This window comes from Triturus cristatus, chromosome 4_1 (genome assembly GCF_964204655.1).
Source record: "Triturus cristatus chromosome 4_1, aTriCri1.1, whole genome shotgun sequence".
Lineage (NCBI taxonomy): Eukaryota > Metazoa > Chordata > Amphibia > Caudata > Salamandridae > Triturus > Triturus cristatus.
The window spans coordinates 820,709,636-820,726,540 of record NC_140585.1 but is presented as its reverse complement, the minus strand read 5'-3'; the positions used below and the strand labels follow the sequence as shown (position 1 = coordinate 820,726,540).

Below are 16,905 nucleotides of genomic sequence, written 5' to 3'. Positions count from 1 at the left end.
GCTTAAAACCGAGCATGGGATGCAATCATAGGCTTATGGTCTCGAGAGGTAAAACATACATACTGGGTGTTAATCATTTAGAGTGAAATTTCTATGGCAGCTCGGGCACAATTTGAAGAGCATGCTCATCCCAGGGATCCCACATTGACTAGATATCATTTGAATTCCATCAAATCCCTCTGTGACGAAAACCCTGATCTTTTTTGAGGTATTCAACGATTTTCAATGAAAGGTGGAAGCACTTTCAATGCAGCTCCGTACCAAACAGTGGAAAGAGCATCATGGTGGCCACACACAAGGGCATTGTCGAATTACAGTCTACATCATACAAGGGCTCCGCCTACATGGGCCGCCACACTCTAACCAAGCAAATTTTAAAAGACAAGACATTTGCAGACCCAACCACTAGATGGCCGAATTGTGTGGAGCGTGTGAATCTCGATTCATTCTGAGATTTTTGCCTGGACTGTTGCTTGGAACCTGTAGACCAAAACATTTTCTCTCCAGAGAAAACTTGAAAATCCAATTTGAGCACAAACCCAGGATCTTGCACAGCAGCAAAGGGTGTTGTCTTGTTGAATGGAATTTCATCAGTCTATCCAACAGCAAGTTATGGCTGGATTGTATCCCATTTCCTTGCTATATTAGTAAAAAGTACAGTATGTCAGAAAATAATCTGTAAAAGGTGGCACAAGGGTGCACCATTGCCATTGCAGGTTTTCCTCGTCAGGAGGAGCCTGTTAAACTGCTTTATTAAATTTATTTCAGCCATCAAGACAACAACCACAAACCACGTTCGATACAGACTACAGCAACAACTATGGCACAACCTAGTATAAAATGTTAAAAAAGATACCACCTAGGAATAAGTGTATCCATCAGTTTTGACAAAGTCTGGCTCTTTTAGAAATTACTCACTCACCTGCACAGAGCATGCATCAGTAATGTCACTGCCACTTCTGTCCCGATGCAAGCCACTTATGACATACCAGGATAGGCTTTCATCAAACGTAAGGGAAATACTGTCCGATTTATGCCGTTTTCTTTGCCTTTCTCCAAATGTCTCACTTGAAGATGTATCTTCTGGTAAAAGGAAATAAAGACCACACAAATTTAATCTCAGTGTAGACTAAACTCTAGACCCCATCTATTCCCAACACATGGGAATGTAGCCTCCTATGAAGATTAGAATTTACGCCACTGCAGGTGAAAGTAAATTATGACCAAAGGCCTAGACTCCAAAGCCACACCCAAGTAGCTCCTGGAGCGCATGAGCGTTCCTTTGAAAGTGTGGAGTATGAGAATGATATAACAACTAGACAGAAGGGTGATGTAACTAGAGGAATAAAGAGGAGCATAGGATTAATAAATACTTTAATCTAACAACTGCCCCCACAATATCCAACTGTGCATGTAGGTAGACACACACACACACACCCAACCATCTAAAGATGTAGGAAGTTAAATGTGCTGTACAAGTGTAATTAACAAAATGAGCATGAAAAAAAAGGGAGAAATGCTTACATTCAATCATGTGGTACTTTCAACAACTCATCTGCAAAGGATAGTGTCATTATGCAGGGTGGCTTTACAACTAGCTTTCTAACAGGATAGAGATATAAACACTCTTGGTCTGATATACACACAATAAATCCCAAAAGAATCCCAGGACATGTGGAAAAAGATCAGTCTTCCAATATAAAACGTGAAGCAAAGCAAACCAGTACAATGAATTAAAGAATAGTAATATCCCTTTGTCTTTCATAAGACTAACATGGCTCTTTCCAAAACTTCATTTTCAGCCAACTTGCTTCAACACAACTACGGATGCAAGATGGAGCAAAATCTCTTATGTAGAATTACACAGGACAAATTATACCAAGGACACAATTTTGTGATTCTGTACAACTACTAAATGTCTAAATATATGCCACACAATCTACTTGGAGCAAACAAATCTAGCCCCATTGAATCCAAAAGGTTAAAACTGGTCACATCCCCCATATGTTTATTTTTGCATGCAATTGTATAAAATTTGTTTCAAAACACAAAAGTTAACATATTCCAGTTGTAAATGAGATCTAACTATTAATTAGCTGCCATACGTTTAGGAGCAATTGTGTGAGAAAAACAATATTACATACAACTTTTTATAAATCAACAAGTTACTCAACTTCGGTAACAATGTATCTGTAAGAGACATATGTAGTTCTAGATTACTCACCATAGAATGACCCCCAGACGTCAGACTAGATTTGGAGAAATTCTTTCTTAACAGCACCCCTGCACGTTGGTAGGTGGTGTTGGTCGACTCCATAGTGTGTACGTAGACACAGTCCCTGTGCGCTGACGTAAGTTCTGACACAACTTTCCACGTCAGAAGCACAGAGCCATGCAAGACACTGACCACTGGTGCACCAAACTAGGGCCCCAGAAAGGAGTCCCTTCCCCTAGAAATCAGTTCGCAGAACGGGGAGGATGGGTGGGGCTATAAGGAATCTACACCTACAAATATGTCTCTTACTGTTACTGAATGTAAGTAAATTGGTCATCTGAAAGAGACTGTAGTTCTAGATTCCTTACCTTAGAATAAATACCCCACCAATGCCAACCCCGGAGGGGGGGTCTTCGAACTAAGTTCAGACCAGGAAGCCCTGGAGAACAGAACGGTCGAAAAAGCCATCTCTCCGGACTTGGCCGTCCAGGCAGTAATGCTTGGTAAACGTGTGCAAGGATGCCCATGTGGCTGCTTGACAGATGTCAAGTAAGGGAACTCCACATCCCAAGTCAGTAGTGGCTGTCGTCGCCCTGGTAGAGTGGGCGTGCAGTCCCACTGGAGGTTGCATTTTTTGCCAAATAGCAGATCTTAATGCATAGGACAATCCATCAAGAGATGGTATGTTTGTGCACTGTCCGACCTTTCTTAGCGGCCACATAACCCACGATGAGTTGATCATCCACCCGGAAGTTTTTTTATTCGGTCAAGGCAGAAAGACAGAGCACGCTCTGGGTCCAGACAGTGGAGTCTCTCCTCTTCTTTGGAAGGGTGCGGAGGCATGAAGAAGGTGGGTAATGTGATGGTCTGACCTAAGTGGAAGGAAGTAACCACTTTTGGCAGAAAAGAAGGCCTAGTACGGAGCACTACTTTGTCCAGATGGGAAGCAAGAAAGGAGGGTTTGAAAGATAAAGCCTGAAGCTCACGCACCCTGCGAGCAGAGGTGATGGCAAGCAAGAAAGCAGTCTTCAAAGTAAGTAGACGAAGAGGACAATTATGTAGTGGCTCAAAGGGAGCACACAAGATAAGTGAGCACAAGGTTCAAGTCCCACTGGGGCATTACGAAAGGAGGAGGGGAAAGAGACGAGTAATGCCCTTCAGAAATCTGTTAAAAATCGGGGACTTGAAAAGAGCAGGCTGATCAGGAAGGAGTCGAAAGGTCGAAATAGCCAAAAGATAGCCCTTAAAGAGTGCCCAGAGCAGAGCCCTGCTGGGCCAAAGAAAGAATGAAGAGGAGAACCTCAGAAAGAGGGGCAGAAAGGGGATCCACAGCCTTTGCTGTGCACCATGCCACAAATTTGTTCCATCTACAGGCGTATACAGTTTTGGGGGAGGGACGCCTGGCTGCCAAGTTAACGTTACAGACTTCGGGAGGAAGGTCGAAAGCTCTTAACTGTCGCCACTCAATCTCCACACAAGGAGGTGGAGGCTGGAGGACCGTCCCCTGCTGCTGCAACATAAGATTCTCCCCAAGAGGCAGTCTGAGCAGAAGATCGATGACCATGCTCAAGAGCTCTGGGTACCAATCTCTTCATGCCCGGTCGAGGGCCACAAGAATGATTTGGGCCGATAGTGCTTGATCTTCAGCACTCTGGGTAGAAGTGGAACAGGCGGGAAGGGGTACACTGGAAATCAGAGCTGCATCTAACAAAACCTCTTTCAGAAAAAAGCTGAAAACCTGGCTATTTCTCCGCTAATTATGCAGTGGCTCAGCATTTCACAGGTAGAATTCTCCTTTAGCGCTGGGAAGCCCTCGGGCAGCTATGCGCTCTACAAATCCCTTAAATAAAATAAATAAGGCCGCAATTCCACTCGCGACAAAAGGCGTCGTCGAGCGAGTGCCGCATTGGAAACTCCAATGCGCAGAACTGCTGACATTGCACGTTCTCTTGGGTGGCAAATAGATCTATCCAAGGCTCTCCCCACTGATGAAAGAAACCTTGCACCACCTCCGAGTGAAGACACCATTTGTGATCCATCATGCACCGGTGGCTGAGTTTGTCCGCCGGGCGTTCAAGGAACCTGCCAGGTGTTGAACCACCAGGAATATGCCCGGATGTTCCAGCCATTTCCAGAGGCGAAGGGCCTATTGACAGAGTCCACACCCCACCCAGTTTGTTGCAGTACCACATGGCGGAGGTGTTGTCTGCGAACTCCTGCAGAACTCTTACTTTGACAGAAAAAAGGAATCCCTTCAATGCTAAACGAATCGCCCAGAGCTCCAGAAGATTGATGTGGAGTACAGACTCCACCGGAGACCAGAGGCCTCTGCTCTCTGCCTCCCCCATCCCAGTAGTGACACATCTGTAACCACTGTGAACTCTGGTTGGGGAAGGGAGAGGGATCAGCTGTTGACCCAATCAAGGTTTGTGAGCCACCACTGCAACTGATGTGCAGTCCCATCCAAGTTCTGTACGACCTCGGAAAGATTCCCCCGATGCTGCGCCCACTGGAACTTCAGATCCCACTGCAGAGCCTGCATATGCCATCTGGCATGATCCACTATCAGGATGCAGGAAGCCATGAGGCCCAGCAGCCTCAGGGTAATTCTCAGCGAAATCCGGCTGAAACATTGGTATCATAGCCCGAATATCCCAGACTCGCTGTTTGGGAGGATTGACCCGAAACTGTGGTGTGTCCAGAACTGCTCCGATGAAAAGGAGCTTCTGAGAGGGGTTCAGGTGCGACTTCGGCACATTGACTGAACTCCAGCGAATGCAAGAGGTCCGCCGTAGTATGGAGGTGGGAGATGACAGTCTGGGGCGAGCTCGCCTTCAACAGCCAGTCGTCGAGATAGGGGGAAGACTGGAACCCCTGATCTGCGCAGATGAGCTACGACTAACGCCATCACTTTCGTGAACACCTATGGGTCACTGGTGAGGCAAAATGGGAGCACGGTAAACTGGAAATGCTCGTGGCCTACCGTGAACCGTAGTTAACGCAGGTGGGCAGGCAAGACGGGGATGTGAAAGTACGTGTCCTGCAAGTCCAATGCCACCATCCAGTCTCCAGGGTTGAGGGCAAACAAAACATAAGCCAAGGTGAGCATTTTGAACTTCTCCTTCCGGAGGAAGCAGTTGACGTCCCTGAGATCTAAGATAGGGTACAGGCCCTTGCCCTTCTTGGGTACCAGGAATTAGTTGGAGTAGCAGCCACGACCTACGTCTGGCAGCAGGACGTGTTAGATAGCACCCTTGGTCAAGGGCCAAATGATCCTCCGACATGCGATGGAATGCTGGTGGCATAGAGGAAGGAGGAGAAGTCTTAAAGGGGAGGGAGTAGCCACTTCAGACTATCTGCAAAACCCACCTGTCCAACATGATGTGCCAGTGGGGGAGAGGACAGTGAATCCTGCCACCCACTGGCAACGAGTGGGCCTGAAAGATCGGACTAGGAGGGTTTGGAGGCTGCTGCAGGGGGGTGGGGCATTGGTGGACTGACCCACCCTCTGGCCCCCAGACCCACAACGCTGGGTCTCACATCCCTGGTCACGCAGAAGTTGGGCAGCTTGCGCGGGCCTGTGGCTCTGGGTGGAACGTGGTGGGGCACCCCTTCCTTAGCTGAGTAAGGCAGACTGCATGGGAAGAGAAGATTCTGCGAAGCCCAAGGATCTGGCCGTAGGCCTTAAGTCCTTGAAACGCTTGAATGCGTTGTCCGCCTTGTCACCAAACAGGCGACGGACATCAAAGGGCATGTCCAAAAGGGTAGATTGGACATCCCCAGAGAGCTCCTCAGCCAGGCGTAGCACCTCAGGGCTACCAACGTGGAAACCATTCACACCAGCGGTATCCAGGCCACACCAAATAGTGAACTTTGCTGAGTCTCAACCCTCGGCAACAGCTCGAGTGAGCACGGCCCGGGCCTCCTCCAGGCACTGTGGCAGCACTTGCGCAGCCGTGTCCCACACAGTGTGTGCATAACGCAGTCCTAAGCTGGCAGAAGAAAATATCTTCTTCCCAAGATTGTCCAGCTTCTTGGATTCCCTATCCTGGGGAGCTGTAGGGAATTCGCTACATTTGGAGGATGAGGCTTGGACCACCAAGCTCACGGGGGTAGGGTGTTGGGAGAGAAAAAGTGGGTCGCCTGGCGGTGGCATGGGCAATTATCCTGTCCAGAGGAGACCGTGCTGGGCTTAGACCAAGTGGCCAGGAGGATGTCAGTGAGGGCTCATTGAAAGTCAGCAGGGGCCCCCGAAGAGGCTGCTGCCGCCTAAAGCACCTCAGTCAGAAGGCTAGTCCCGACTGCCACTGTAGGAAGCCCAAGGCCCCAGGCCTCAGCCAGCCTACGCAGCATCAAAGCATAGGAGGCTCCCTCCTCTGCAGCCACGGTAGGGGGAGAAAGCATACCAAGGTCTGAGGAGGTATCCAGACCACTGGCCTGACACCGATTCCAGTGACGACTCTGGCTGTGCCACCAGCCGGCGTTGTCACTGGAATCGGTGTCAGGCACCGTGAAGTCGACCAGCACCGATCAGGATCCAGGCCTGGATCCTCGAGGGCCCTCTGGCACCGAAGCTGCCAGCCTCAAAAGCCCAGGGCCCCCAGCCAAGTCCACGGGACCCAAAGGCGCGGAGTCGGGCTGCCCAAAGATGCAGCGAAGTGCTCTCGTAGAAAGCTCAAAGCTGGACAGGGGACACTCCGGCTCCCGGAAAGGGAGGAAGCACGGAGTAGTCCCAGAACACTCTGGGTCCTGCGTCATGTAGGCCGATGGAGAAGGCTGAGAGCGACGATGCTTCTCCGCCTTCTTCTTGTGCTTCGACTTACCCGATGAGTAAGACTTGGATGACTAGTGGTGATGGCTCCGCGACCGCTCCAGAGACATCCCTCCAGAGCAGCGCGGAGCGGACTGCCGGGTCTCCAGAAGCTTTTGAGACCGCTCCTGCAAAGACTTCGGGGTCCTGGCCCGACAGTCTGAGCAGGACTTCGGGTCTTGGCCGCGCTCCAGGCACCAAAGGAACATGATGTGCGGACCTGTGACAGACATTAGCTTGTGACAGGAGTCACAAGTCTTGAAGCCGGTCCGACGATGGGATATCCCTCGTGTACCAGGAGTCGAAAGACTCGAAAAAGATGTCGAAAAAGTAAAAAACAAAAAAAGAGTTGGTCAAAAAGTGACTAAGGGGCACACTCTCTCGAGATCTGCGCTGGCTGGCGTGGGAAGGAAGAACAGACGTCAGCGCGCAGGGGTGGCGTCCAACTACACACCACGACGCCATCCCGGCGACAGACACTGAGTCGACCGACGCCACCTACCGACAGCAGGGGTGCGGTTAAGAAAAAATTTCTCCAGATCCAGTCTGACGCCTGGCGGTAATTCTAAGGTAAGGAATCTAGAACTACAGTCTCTTTCAGATATTAGTATCAAGAACATTCTATCAAATAAATAAATGCAAAAAGGGATACCTATTGCTACAAGAATATGTCAAGAGATTGAAAGCAAGGCTGGCCACCAAAAGAAATAAAATCGAGTTTATCTGTAGATTACACTGTAGCTAGGCATGTGCTATAGATATAAGCCCAAAAGAAAAATCATATACAAAAGAACGCACAAGCCCTCCGACTAAAAAGAAATCTACATACTGCTACAACCTACCAATACAAAGTATTTCTAACACCACTCAAGTTCAATAGTGGGATTATGAACGCGGCATTTGTTGCTATAAACGTAACTAAGATAGCTAGGAACTGTTTAGCTTATCATTACACTAAAGACAGAAGGGGTGGAGATGGATGCAAAGGCCAGACCAATCTTTGTGCAACAAGGCCTTTAAATACAGTCAGCAGGCACTAATATGCATATTGGTAGATCCAGCTTCTTGGTGGTAAAAAAATAAAATCAGTTTTTCTGGTGCAAACAAGGAGTTCTTTATATAGGGTCCAAAGCCAGCACAAGACAGACCCAAGTCATAGTCAACTTTTAAATAATCTAGTTCAAATTAAATACAAGAAAGAAGCAAGCTGAAAGAGACTCTTGTTTAATCAAAAGAGGGGCCTTAATGTACGACCTCAGTAAAGTTAAGCACAAGAGCAAATTCCCAACGCTCCATGAGAGAAAAAAAGGGTAGGAGTAGCTGAATGTGAACTTCACATTCTGAACTTATATTATTCTAGATCGCATGATTTTACCCACTAGACCATGCTAAATCGCAGAAACGTCCGTTACAAAATACAACAAACGGGTGTTAATGTTTACAACAGCTCTACATTCCCATTATCTCTTAAGTCCACCATCCAAGTCATCAGGAAAAGCAGATCCAACAGTGAAGAGGGACCCAATGGAATACAGAGCGCACTTTTTAAATACGGGCTCTGTTACATCCAGTATACAACTTCAACTGGCTTCTGTCTCCAACTCACAGTGGGGATCCAACTTACATATTTTAATTAAGATGGGAGAAAGTTCTACTCCCGTCATTGCCTTATTAGATGTTGAAGCCAACACCTTTGCAAGGCTTCATCTTACTGACCCCAGAAATGGACTGATATAAAACAAATTATCCCTTTTTATCAAAAATGCTTCAGACTCAACTGCAGCACTGAAGACAGCATTGTAGCACTACCTTATCTTTGCATGTACAATCTACACATACCATTAAAACACATGCTTTACTGACAATACTGTTTGACGTGTGGAGAGGGGGATTCTACGGGACAAATTAAAAGACTGGAAACTTGCAACATTGCTACTCACAACAATCATCTCTCTATAGACAGACATCTGGGACAGAATGAAGTTGGGATGGAATTCAAATTTAGAAACAATTGGCCACTAGCAGAGGTCTGAAACAAGGTTGCGTTCTCGCACCAACTCTACTCACCCTCTGTACAGAAGACATTGGCAGAGCACAAAGTAAACCCGAGTATTCCTCCCCAAACTTACTAGTCAACATATTGCAATATTCCAGTACGCTGACAATCTAGTAATACTAGATCAAACAAAAAAGCCTGCTGAGTGTTCTAGACAAACTTGAAAAATATAAAACCACTAATAGAGTAGAGTCCAAGCTGCACAAGAAGAGCACGGTATTCTTTGCTAGAGACAATAACAACGCTAGTAGGAACTGGTATCTGGGTAATCATGTATTGAGCAAGGTTCGCAGCTACAACTACCTTGGAGTCTGGCTTACAGGAAAATCTTTGACCAAGACATTATAAACGCACAATAAAGAAAAAACTGCCAGGCTAACCTTCATATTGTGCAAACTTAACGTTAAACTCCAAGGTCCTACAGATGATTCAATTTTGAAAGTCACCAACATCAAATTCTTGTCAGCCTTACCTTATAGCCAATATGTGCTACCGAAGAGACGGGCTCCAACATTTGACTTACTATAATGTAACTGGTTTAGAAAGATATTTCATCCACTTCAATGTGCAGGGCTCATCTTCACCTAGAATACGGTCCACTAAAGCAAGAATTAACCATCACCTAGAATACGGTCCACTAAAGCAAGAATTAACCATAACCCGTGATTTCCAATGCATTATCCTACTGTACCTGTATGTATCTGATTTTATTGTGCTTCCTATCATTGACCCATGTGGAACTGTACCTTTATGTTGAGTATGTTTAATAAAAAGATTTACAAAAAAAAAAAAAGAAGAATTAACCATAACCTGGATTTACTGCCATAAATGACCACAGGGTAACTGGGCACTCTAGAGGCTGCTTGTTATACAATGAATCATCTGGGTGAATAACAAATCCTAATATCCCTGGAAATAATATTTCAGCCATTAAGTGACCTACAAATAGACTCGCTATAGGCCCCGAACATTTCCTGCTCACTATTCAAAGCAACAATCAAGATATAACTTCTAGCAACAATAAGATCAGATGACGTCTCTTGCAACTCAAGTTCTGCAATATTCTTCAATTCTTATAATAATTTATCACAACAAACCGAAATCATAAATTATTCATTTTCAATAATGTTTCCTAAAGGAACCAGCAGAGGGTTCTTCCAACTGTCATTTGAAAACGGTTCATTGTAGAGAGTCACAAGAAAATCACTTTTGCACCTCATGTTGCCTAATCATGTAAAGAAAAAAAAATGAAAACCACTATTAATTATTTCTGGATAATTGGAATAAAACTTGCAATGATGCTCTGAAAAGTTGCCTGAACTCTAAGAAAAAAACTGAATTAAAGTGAGCAGCAAAATCATTGGCTAGGATTATTCGAATATTGGTCATTTATATTCCATCTGAAAAGTTTAGCATTTGCTCCAGTTCTATACTACGACAACTCAAAGATACAGTTCTCTTATGCTATTTTTGATTGTCTTTGTATAGCTATTTTACCCTATTTTAATATCTTAGACTCCTACTGACTCTTAAAAATTCAGTTTTAAAGTACTTGTGCATGAACTAATGGGTTTTATATATGCCATCTTGATTTTATTTAATATTGTACAATAAAGTTATTAGTAAAATAACAAGACCGAAGAGAAGCATTAGGCTGGTTTTCGCATAGAAAGCAAGCAAAACATCTGAGAAGACCGGAGGTTCTGAAAGAATACCTAGACACAGCTGCACTATCTGTTGTATCCACTAGCTAACAGTGGCAGCTGGTGAAATTTGTTAGTGGTAGGGTGTTAGACTTGGCATCTTTTGCCGTGTTTCCCCTGAGTTTTTGCTTTCTGACCTCCCGATTCTGACTCGGTTTGTGCTGGCTTAGTGTTTCTGCGCACTTCTCTCACTGCTGATCAGTGGTAAAGTGCAAGTGCTCCGGTGGTAAAACGCGTTATGGATTGGTGTGTCCATGATTGGCCTGTTTGATTTATGTGTCAGTCCCTAGTAAATTGCACTGCGTGTGCCAGGGCCTGTGAATCAAATGCTGTTGGTGGGCTGCAGCACGGGATTGTGCCACCCACACGAACTGCCCTTAAAAGGTAACTCGGGCCTGCCATTGCAGAGCCCATGTGCGATCTGGTACCGCCATGTCGAAGGGCAAATGCCCACGCTTGCCCGTCCCTCACCTTACCTTACCTTACATGCCAGGCACCTCCAAGGTAGACCCAAGGTACCCCTGCAGGCAGGGTGCATTGTGTGTGAAAGGTAGGACATGCCCAGGTGTGTGGCATGTCCTGATAGCGAATTTCGGCCAATTTCGTTTTGCGCTACTGCAAGGCTACCTGTTCCCCATAGGACAGAATGGGGTGTTTGTTTATAACATCTTATAAACATAACTGGCCCTGGGAATTAGGTAGGAAAATAAAGTTTAGCATGCCTGAACTTAGAATCTAAAGATGCATCTTTTAGTGAAGGGGATTTTTACATTCTGTGTTTGAAAAATATCACTTTTCGAAGGTAGGTATTTTCTTGCTCAGTCATTCCGTGTGCCTCTGCTGGAATGTGGATTGCCTGTCTGGGTTTTGAATGACAGAAGGCTGGGGAGCAGGAGTGGCTCCAGATAGTCTATGTGGATCAGGAAAGGGCCGAATAGACCTGAGCTGCAATGGGGGAAAGGGGAGGAGATTTCCTTGCACCTCAAAGGGCCTGGTCTGTCTCCGACCATGCGGTCTCTTACTCCTGCCAGGAAGTCACACCAGAGAAGGCAGAACTGGTTCTGGCTGGGCGCAGACCATCTCTGCCTAAGAGATCAAAGGATTCTGGGATATAAATATTGGGACCAAGACCCCTGAACTTTAGAACTCTTTTGGACCAAGAAGACTGCCAAGAAGAAGAGCCGGAGAAGCAGTGAGGGGAACTACCACTTTGCTGTGAACTTTCTGCAATCTACATTTGTGAGTTTCTCCAAGGGCTTGAGGTAGAGCTTGCCCCCTGTTCAAGAAGTCTCAGGAATAACAAAGACTTCAAGCTCTTCTGCCCTCAGCACTGGGGACTGTGTGTTTTGTGCTGCAACAGAAGAAAAGCAACTAGACAACGTCTACGACCCCACTGCCGACTCAGTGTCCTGAAAGCACCGCAGAGGGCACCGCCTTAACGCGACCCTGGTATCGCCTGCTGAAGCTGCCACCGAGCCGCTGCTTGCACCGCGACCTGTGGGCACCGCAGCACCTCGCTTCACGACAACGCCTTGGTATCCCCGACAACGAAGCAGCACGCTGAATTCTACGCCGCTGCTCGCACCGTGGCTCGAGAGCACCGCTCATAAAGTTACACGACGCACCACCCTCCTCCCGCACCTGCAGCCTTGGCCTACCGGCACCATCAACTCCAGTTCGTCAGCTGACAGCCCTTCAGCAACGACGACGCTGCTTGCACCGGGAGCTGCCAGCACCGCGTCGAGCAGCACATTCATCTCGCACCGCAACACTGGTCTCACCGACGACGCCATCTGATGCTGCCACCGAGCCGCTGCTCGCACCGTGACCCGAGGGAAAGCGCACTTTGCACCGCAGTACCAGATGCCTGCCGACGCCAGCGCTCCCGACTCCAACAGAGAGGAGATCGGTCTGCAACGTGTGTGACTTCGAGGGCCAGACGACTCCTGCACCGACCTCCGGAACAGACACCGGGCATCGGAAGCACCACGAGAGGTCGCCGACGCCCTGCATTTCTAAAAGGTACTGTTTGCAGGTCTTTCCGACACCATGGCTGGCCCTTGACACCACGGTGAGCCAGAACTGCTTGGAATTGTTTGGTCACAACGCCGTGATAGCCCCGGACTGAGCTATCGACATCAAGTAACAGTTTTTCAAGCATATTTTGATAACCGAAGATTTCTAAGTAGTGTATTGTGTATTTTTATCGTATTTGGTCTTGTCTTAAGTAAATAAAAATATTGGATATTTTTCTAAACTGGTGTGGTGTCCTTTTGTAGTGCTTGCACTGTATTACTGTTGGTTACGTGCAAATGCTTTACACACTGCCTATAAGATAAGCCTGACTGCTCATGCCAAGCTACCAAGGGGGTGAGCAGGGGTTATTTTAGGAGTGTAACTCCATTATCCTGACTAGATTGGTGGTTACTGCCTGGCTTTGGCACATGCCCTAGGCTACCAAAAATCCAATTTCTAACACAGGGCATCAGGCCAAATCATTTACTTGACTGAGCAAGACAGGACGAATGGCAAAATGGGAGACGTAGATTGATCACCTGCGATTTTTGTTTTATGGGTTACAATTGTGCATTTTCCACCATTATTTCTTTAATTGACCAAAAAGCAATTGTTTTTTCAAGACATTTCTAGAGTAACACTCAAATTATGTGAGGGAATTCCTGGTTTCCTCAGCAAGTCTGACTTCCCCAGGGGTGAATGTACCAGGCAAGAGGGCTTCAGGATCGGACATCTCCTGTGAACTTTTGCAAAATCAGTTCTCTTACCTCAATGTACATGCATATGGCTGACAAAAGTGAGGATAATAATGGGCACAGGTTAGATAGGCCTAATGCCTACTCCGACCACAGCACTAAGACTATGCAGACTGATAAACATTTCACATTTCCATTTAGGGCACTGTACCAGCAGATTACTTTCTAGGACTTAGGGGTGCCTTGGTAAAGAGCATAAAAGAATACTATTCAATTTAGTGAAAATAGGTCACAAATCCCACATATGTCCTTTAAAACCTTGCTCCTGAAACCGGATATGAAATAGGAAGGACCACAAGGAAAGCTCTGGCTCGGCCCAAAAAACAAAACAAAAAAAAAAACACAAAATAGCTTACCTGTATGCAGTGCAAGTTTGCGAGATGGACCTTTTAAACCGGTATGCCTTGAACTTCACAAAAATGTGGCACTTGAGGAAAGACGGGTTGTCTACAATCAAGGAGTTCCACTTGTGCCCTCGTGAGCAGAGATGGAGGTTACAACATAGGGGGTTGTGATTACTAATTTAAGTACGTTCTCGGCCTTTCCATGTATGCACCGTGACACCAACACCACCCGTTAGTAAAGGCTGCCCGTATACAAAACCAGTTATTGTTGTAACACATTTTATTTTGCCTGCAAGGAGTTGTTTCACTGCTTGCACGTACAGGCCTTGACAGTTAAAGCTCCCACTGTCAGTGGAAGGGCTTACAAACCTGGTTTGTTGCACAGCAGAATAATCTGAGTAAGCGACAGGAGCAATCAGATCTATTACCACGAAACAGAAGTACCACCTTTAAGTCACCAACTTCTGAATATTTCTTTAAAGAATTAAAAAAAAAAAAATTTAAATCACAATCATGCCCTGGAAAAGCGAAGTTACATTTTTTTGCAGAGCTCCGTCATTGCTGGAACATTACACAGATCTAAAAATACGGCAGGGATTTATACCTGAAGGCCTCAGTCTAACACATGTAAGGTGTTCTGCACCCAGCGTCAAAATAACTTCTTGAAAAGCACAATCTTTAACTCCACTAGGTGTACAAGAACTTTCCATCTCTGTAAAATGAGCCCCAGACACCCAAGTCTCAAACCGTACAGCACGAATTGGCTTTCAGTCACTGAAAAAGGAGCCCTTCAACAGGTTGCGTAAACCTGACATTCCAGTGAGGTAGTGGATATGAAGAGATTGCTGCAATTAAGCAATATTGTGAACAAATTTTTTTTTTTTTTAAAACACCACACACACACCTCGGTTCAGTATACAAGTGACAATTGGGGAAGGGTAGCGTTCAAAGTTACGTTGTCAGTCAGCAGCACTTGAAGAGTTAGTCACACATTGGTTGACCTTTCAGAGGATGTACCTGTCAAATTCATCCAATATTCACCATAAACATCTCTGACGATGCAGCGCTTATAAAACTCACTGCACTGAGATTTCTTTTCCCCATTCTGACAGTGTCACTCCCAAGAATAAAATAAACAAAATCAGACATGAGCGAGGCCCATGCCACAGTCAAACATTGGAGTATCGACCTGCATCCAAATTCAATTCTGGCTTTCCTTTATATTAACAAAAAAACGTTTTTTAATTTTGTCACGGTCTACTTCTCTTCGCTGAAAAAGTGAAAGTCTCAATGAAAACTGAAAGAACAAGCACTGTCAAAGTGAAATGAGACATATTAGCTTTGCTAATGTTTTTTGCCATTCAGAAAAGCATCACGTCTGCTGTGCATCAGGGCAAAAAACAAAAAGATCTAATGACGTGTCTTTTGTGTCATTTTGTAGGCACACGCATGCGTTCACACATTACTTAACACATTTCCACCACTAATCCACAAGAAGAAGAAAAAGACATCTATCTGCATCCAAGTACCCACACTCAACTGGATCTTCTCCTTCCTCATCGAAAGAACCCAAAGAGTCAAACTGCCACCATTCACATGGTGTAGGAAAGTGGCTCTACATATTCTGTTCCCAAATAGGTACAGTGTGTATAGAGTCCACAGTCCCCAGAGGTTTGGCAGAGGCTAAAGTTAGATATAACCTTACTCTCTAAAGTGGTAGCTTGGTCGAGCAGTAAGGCAGTATCAGAGGACAGTGTAAAGCTTTTGTTGTACAGACTCAAGTCAGCAAATGGTCTCACACACTCAAGAACTAAACTCTAGGCCAATGGTTTGTGTATAAAAATATATGGTTGTTTATTTTAGAACCAGCAAGAGATATCAAAATATACTTTCTCAGAAGGAGATGCTTTAGTTAAATACTTTGCAAAAGACAATTGACTTGGAATGCAATAGTTACAGTTTGTTGCAATAGGCAACACAATTTCAAACACAATAATACAATGAGCTCAATGGGAATTTTAAGTTATATGCAATTGATTACTTTCAGGATTACTTTTCTAACTCCAGGACTGGATCCTAGATTCAGTCCTGCGACAGTTCTTGGAAACGAGTAAATACTTTAGTTACTGTTGTGTTTTTTAAGCAATATTTTGCCATTTGAAAAGTTGACCCTTAGAAACTTTTTCTGATCAAATTACCAATGTTATCCTATGGAAGGAAATTCACTTAGCAGGTTACTTTTTCTAGGTCAGTGTTGGATCCTGGATCCAGCACTAGTGTACCACCTGTAAGCAGTTGAGAAACTGCGTTTAAGTTATACAGGTCATTTTTAAGGAATTTTTATAAGTTTGCAAAATCGACACTTAGAAGAAATTTCACAGAAAAACAGTCAATGGTTTCCTATGGAAGAAAATGGAGTTCGTGGTAAGTACGGTTGGGAGTACTTTTCAGGGTCAGTGCTGGGCAATATGATCCAGCACTGGGATCTCTCCTAATAGCAGGTGAGTATTTCCGTTTTCGTTACTCGGTTGATTTTAGGTGAATATTTTAAAGTTTAGATACTCCACACTTAAAAGAAATTTCGGAAGAAACCAGTCAATGTTACCCTATAGAAGAAAAGTGAGTTATCGGCTTTTGGGTAAGTACTCAACTGGCAGTTAAGGTTCTGGGCACAGACTCCCAGGGTAAGTACAGTTGTTACACCCTCAGCGACACAGGGGCAGCCAGGTGCAGAGTGAGTTAAGCCCAATGTTCTCCTAGGAGAGGCAGGGGGGCCTTGGTTGGTGGCTGCTGACTAGCAGGCCACGCGGCTGTGGGAGCTGGGCTCCAGGTCACTTGCTCAGGGCAAATGGGGAAGGAGGTAGGAGTAGAAGTTGCACTGCCAGGGCCACTCAGGCGGCTGGGTGCAGGGTGCTTTTGAGCCTTTGGGCGCTCAATGGATTGCAATGGGAAAGCTCAAGGACGAACAAAAGCTGCAAGCTCGGGGACGAAGATTCTTCAGGTGTG

The 16,905-nt window shown here is 45.6% G+C and overlaps 1 protein-coding gene across 3 annotated transcripts in view; it reads right to left on the bottom strand.

The window, feature by feature from the left end:
* MDM2 (MDM2 proto-oncogene) overlaps positions 1-16,905 on the bottom strand; it is a 108,638-nt gene that overhangs the window by 77,684 nt on the left and 14,049 nt on the right. For all 3 annotated transcript variants that reach the window (XM_085653475.1, XM_085653478.1, XM_085653476.1), the window contains exon 8: positions 923-1,083. In XM_085653475.1, coding sequence (XP_085509601.1) covers positions 923-1,083 — 161 coding nt within the window. The remainder of the gene's footprint in view (positions 1-922; positions 1,084-16,905) is intronic.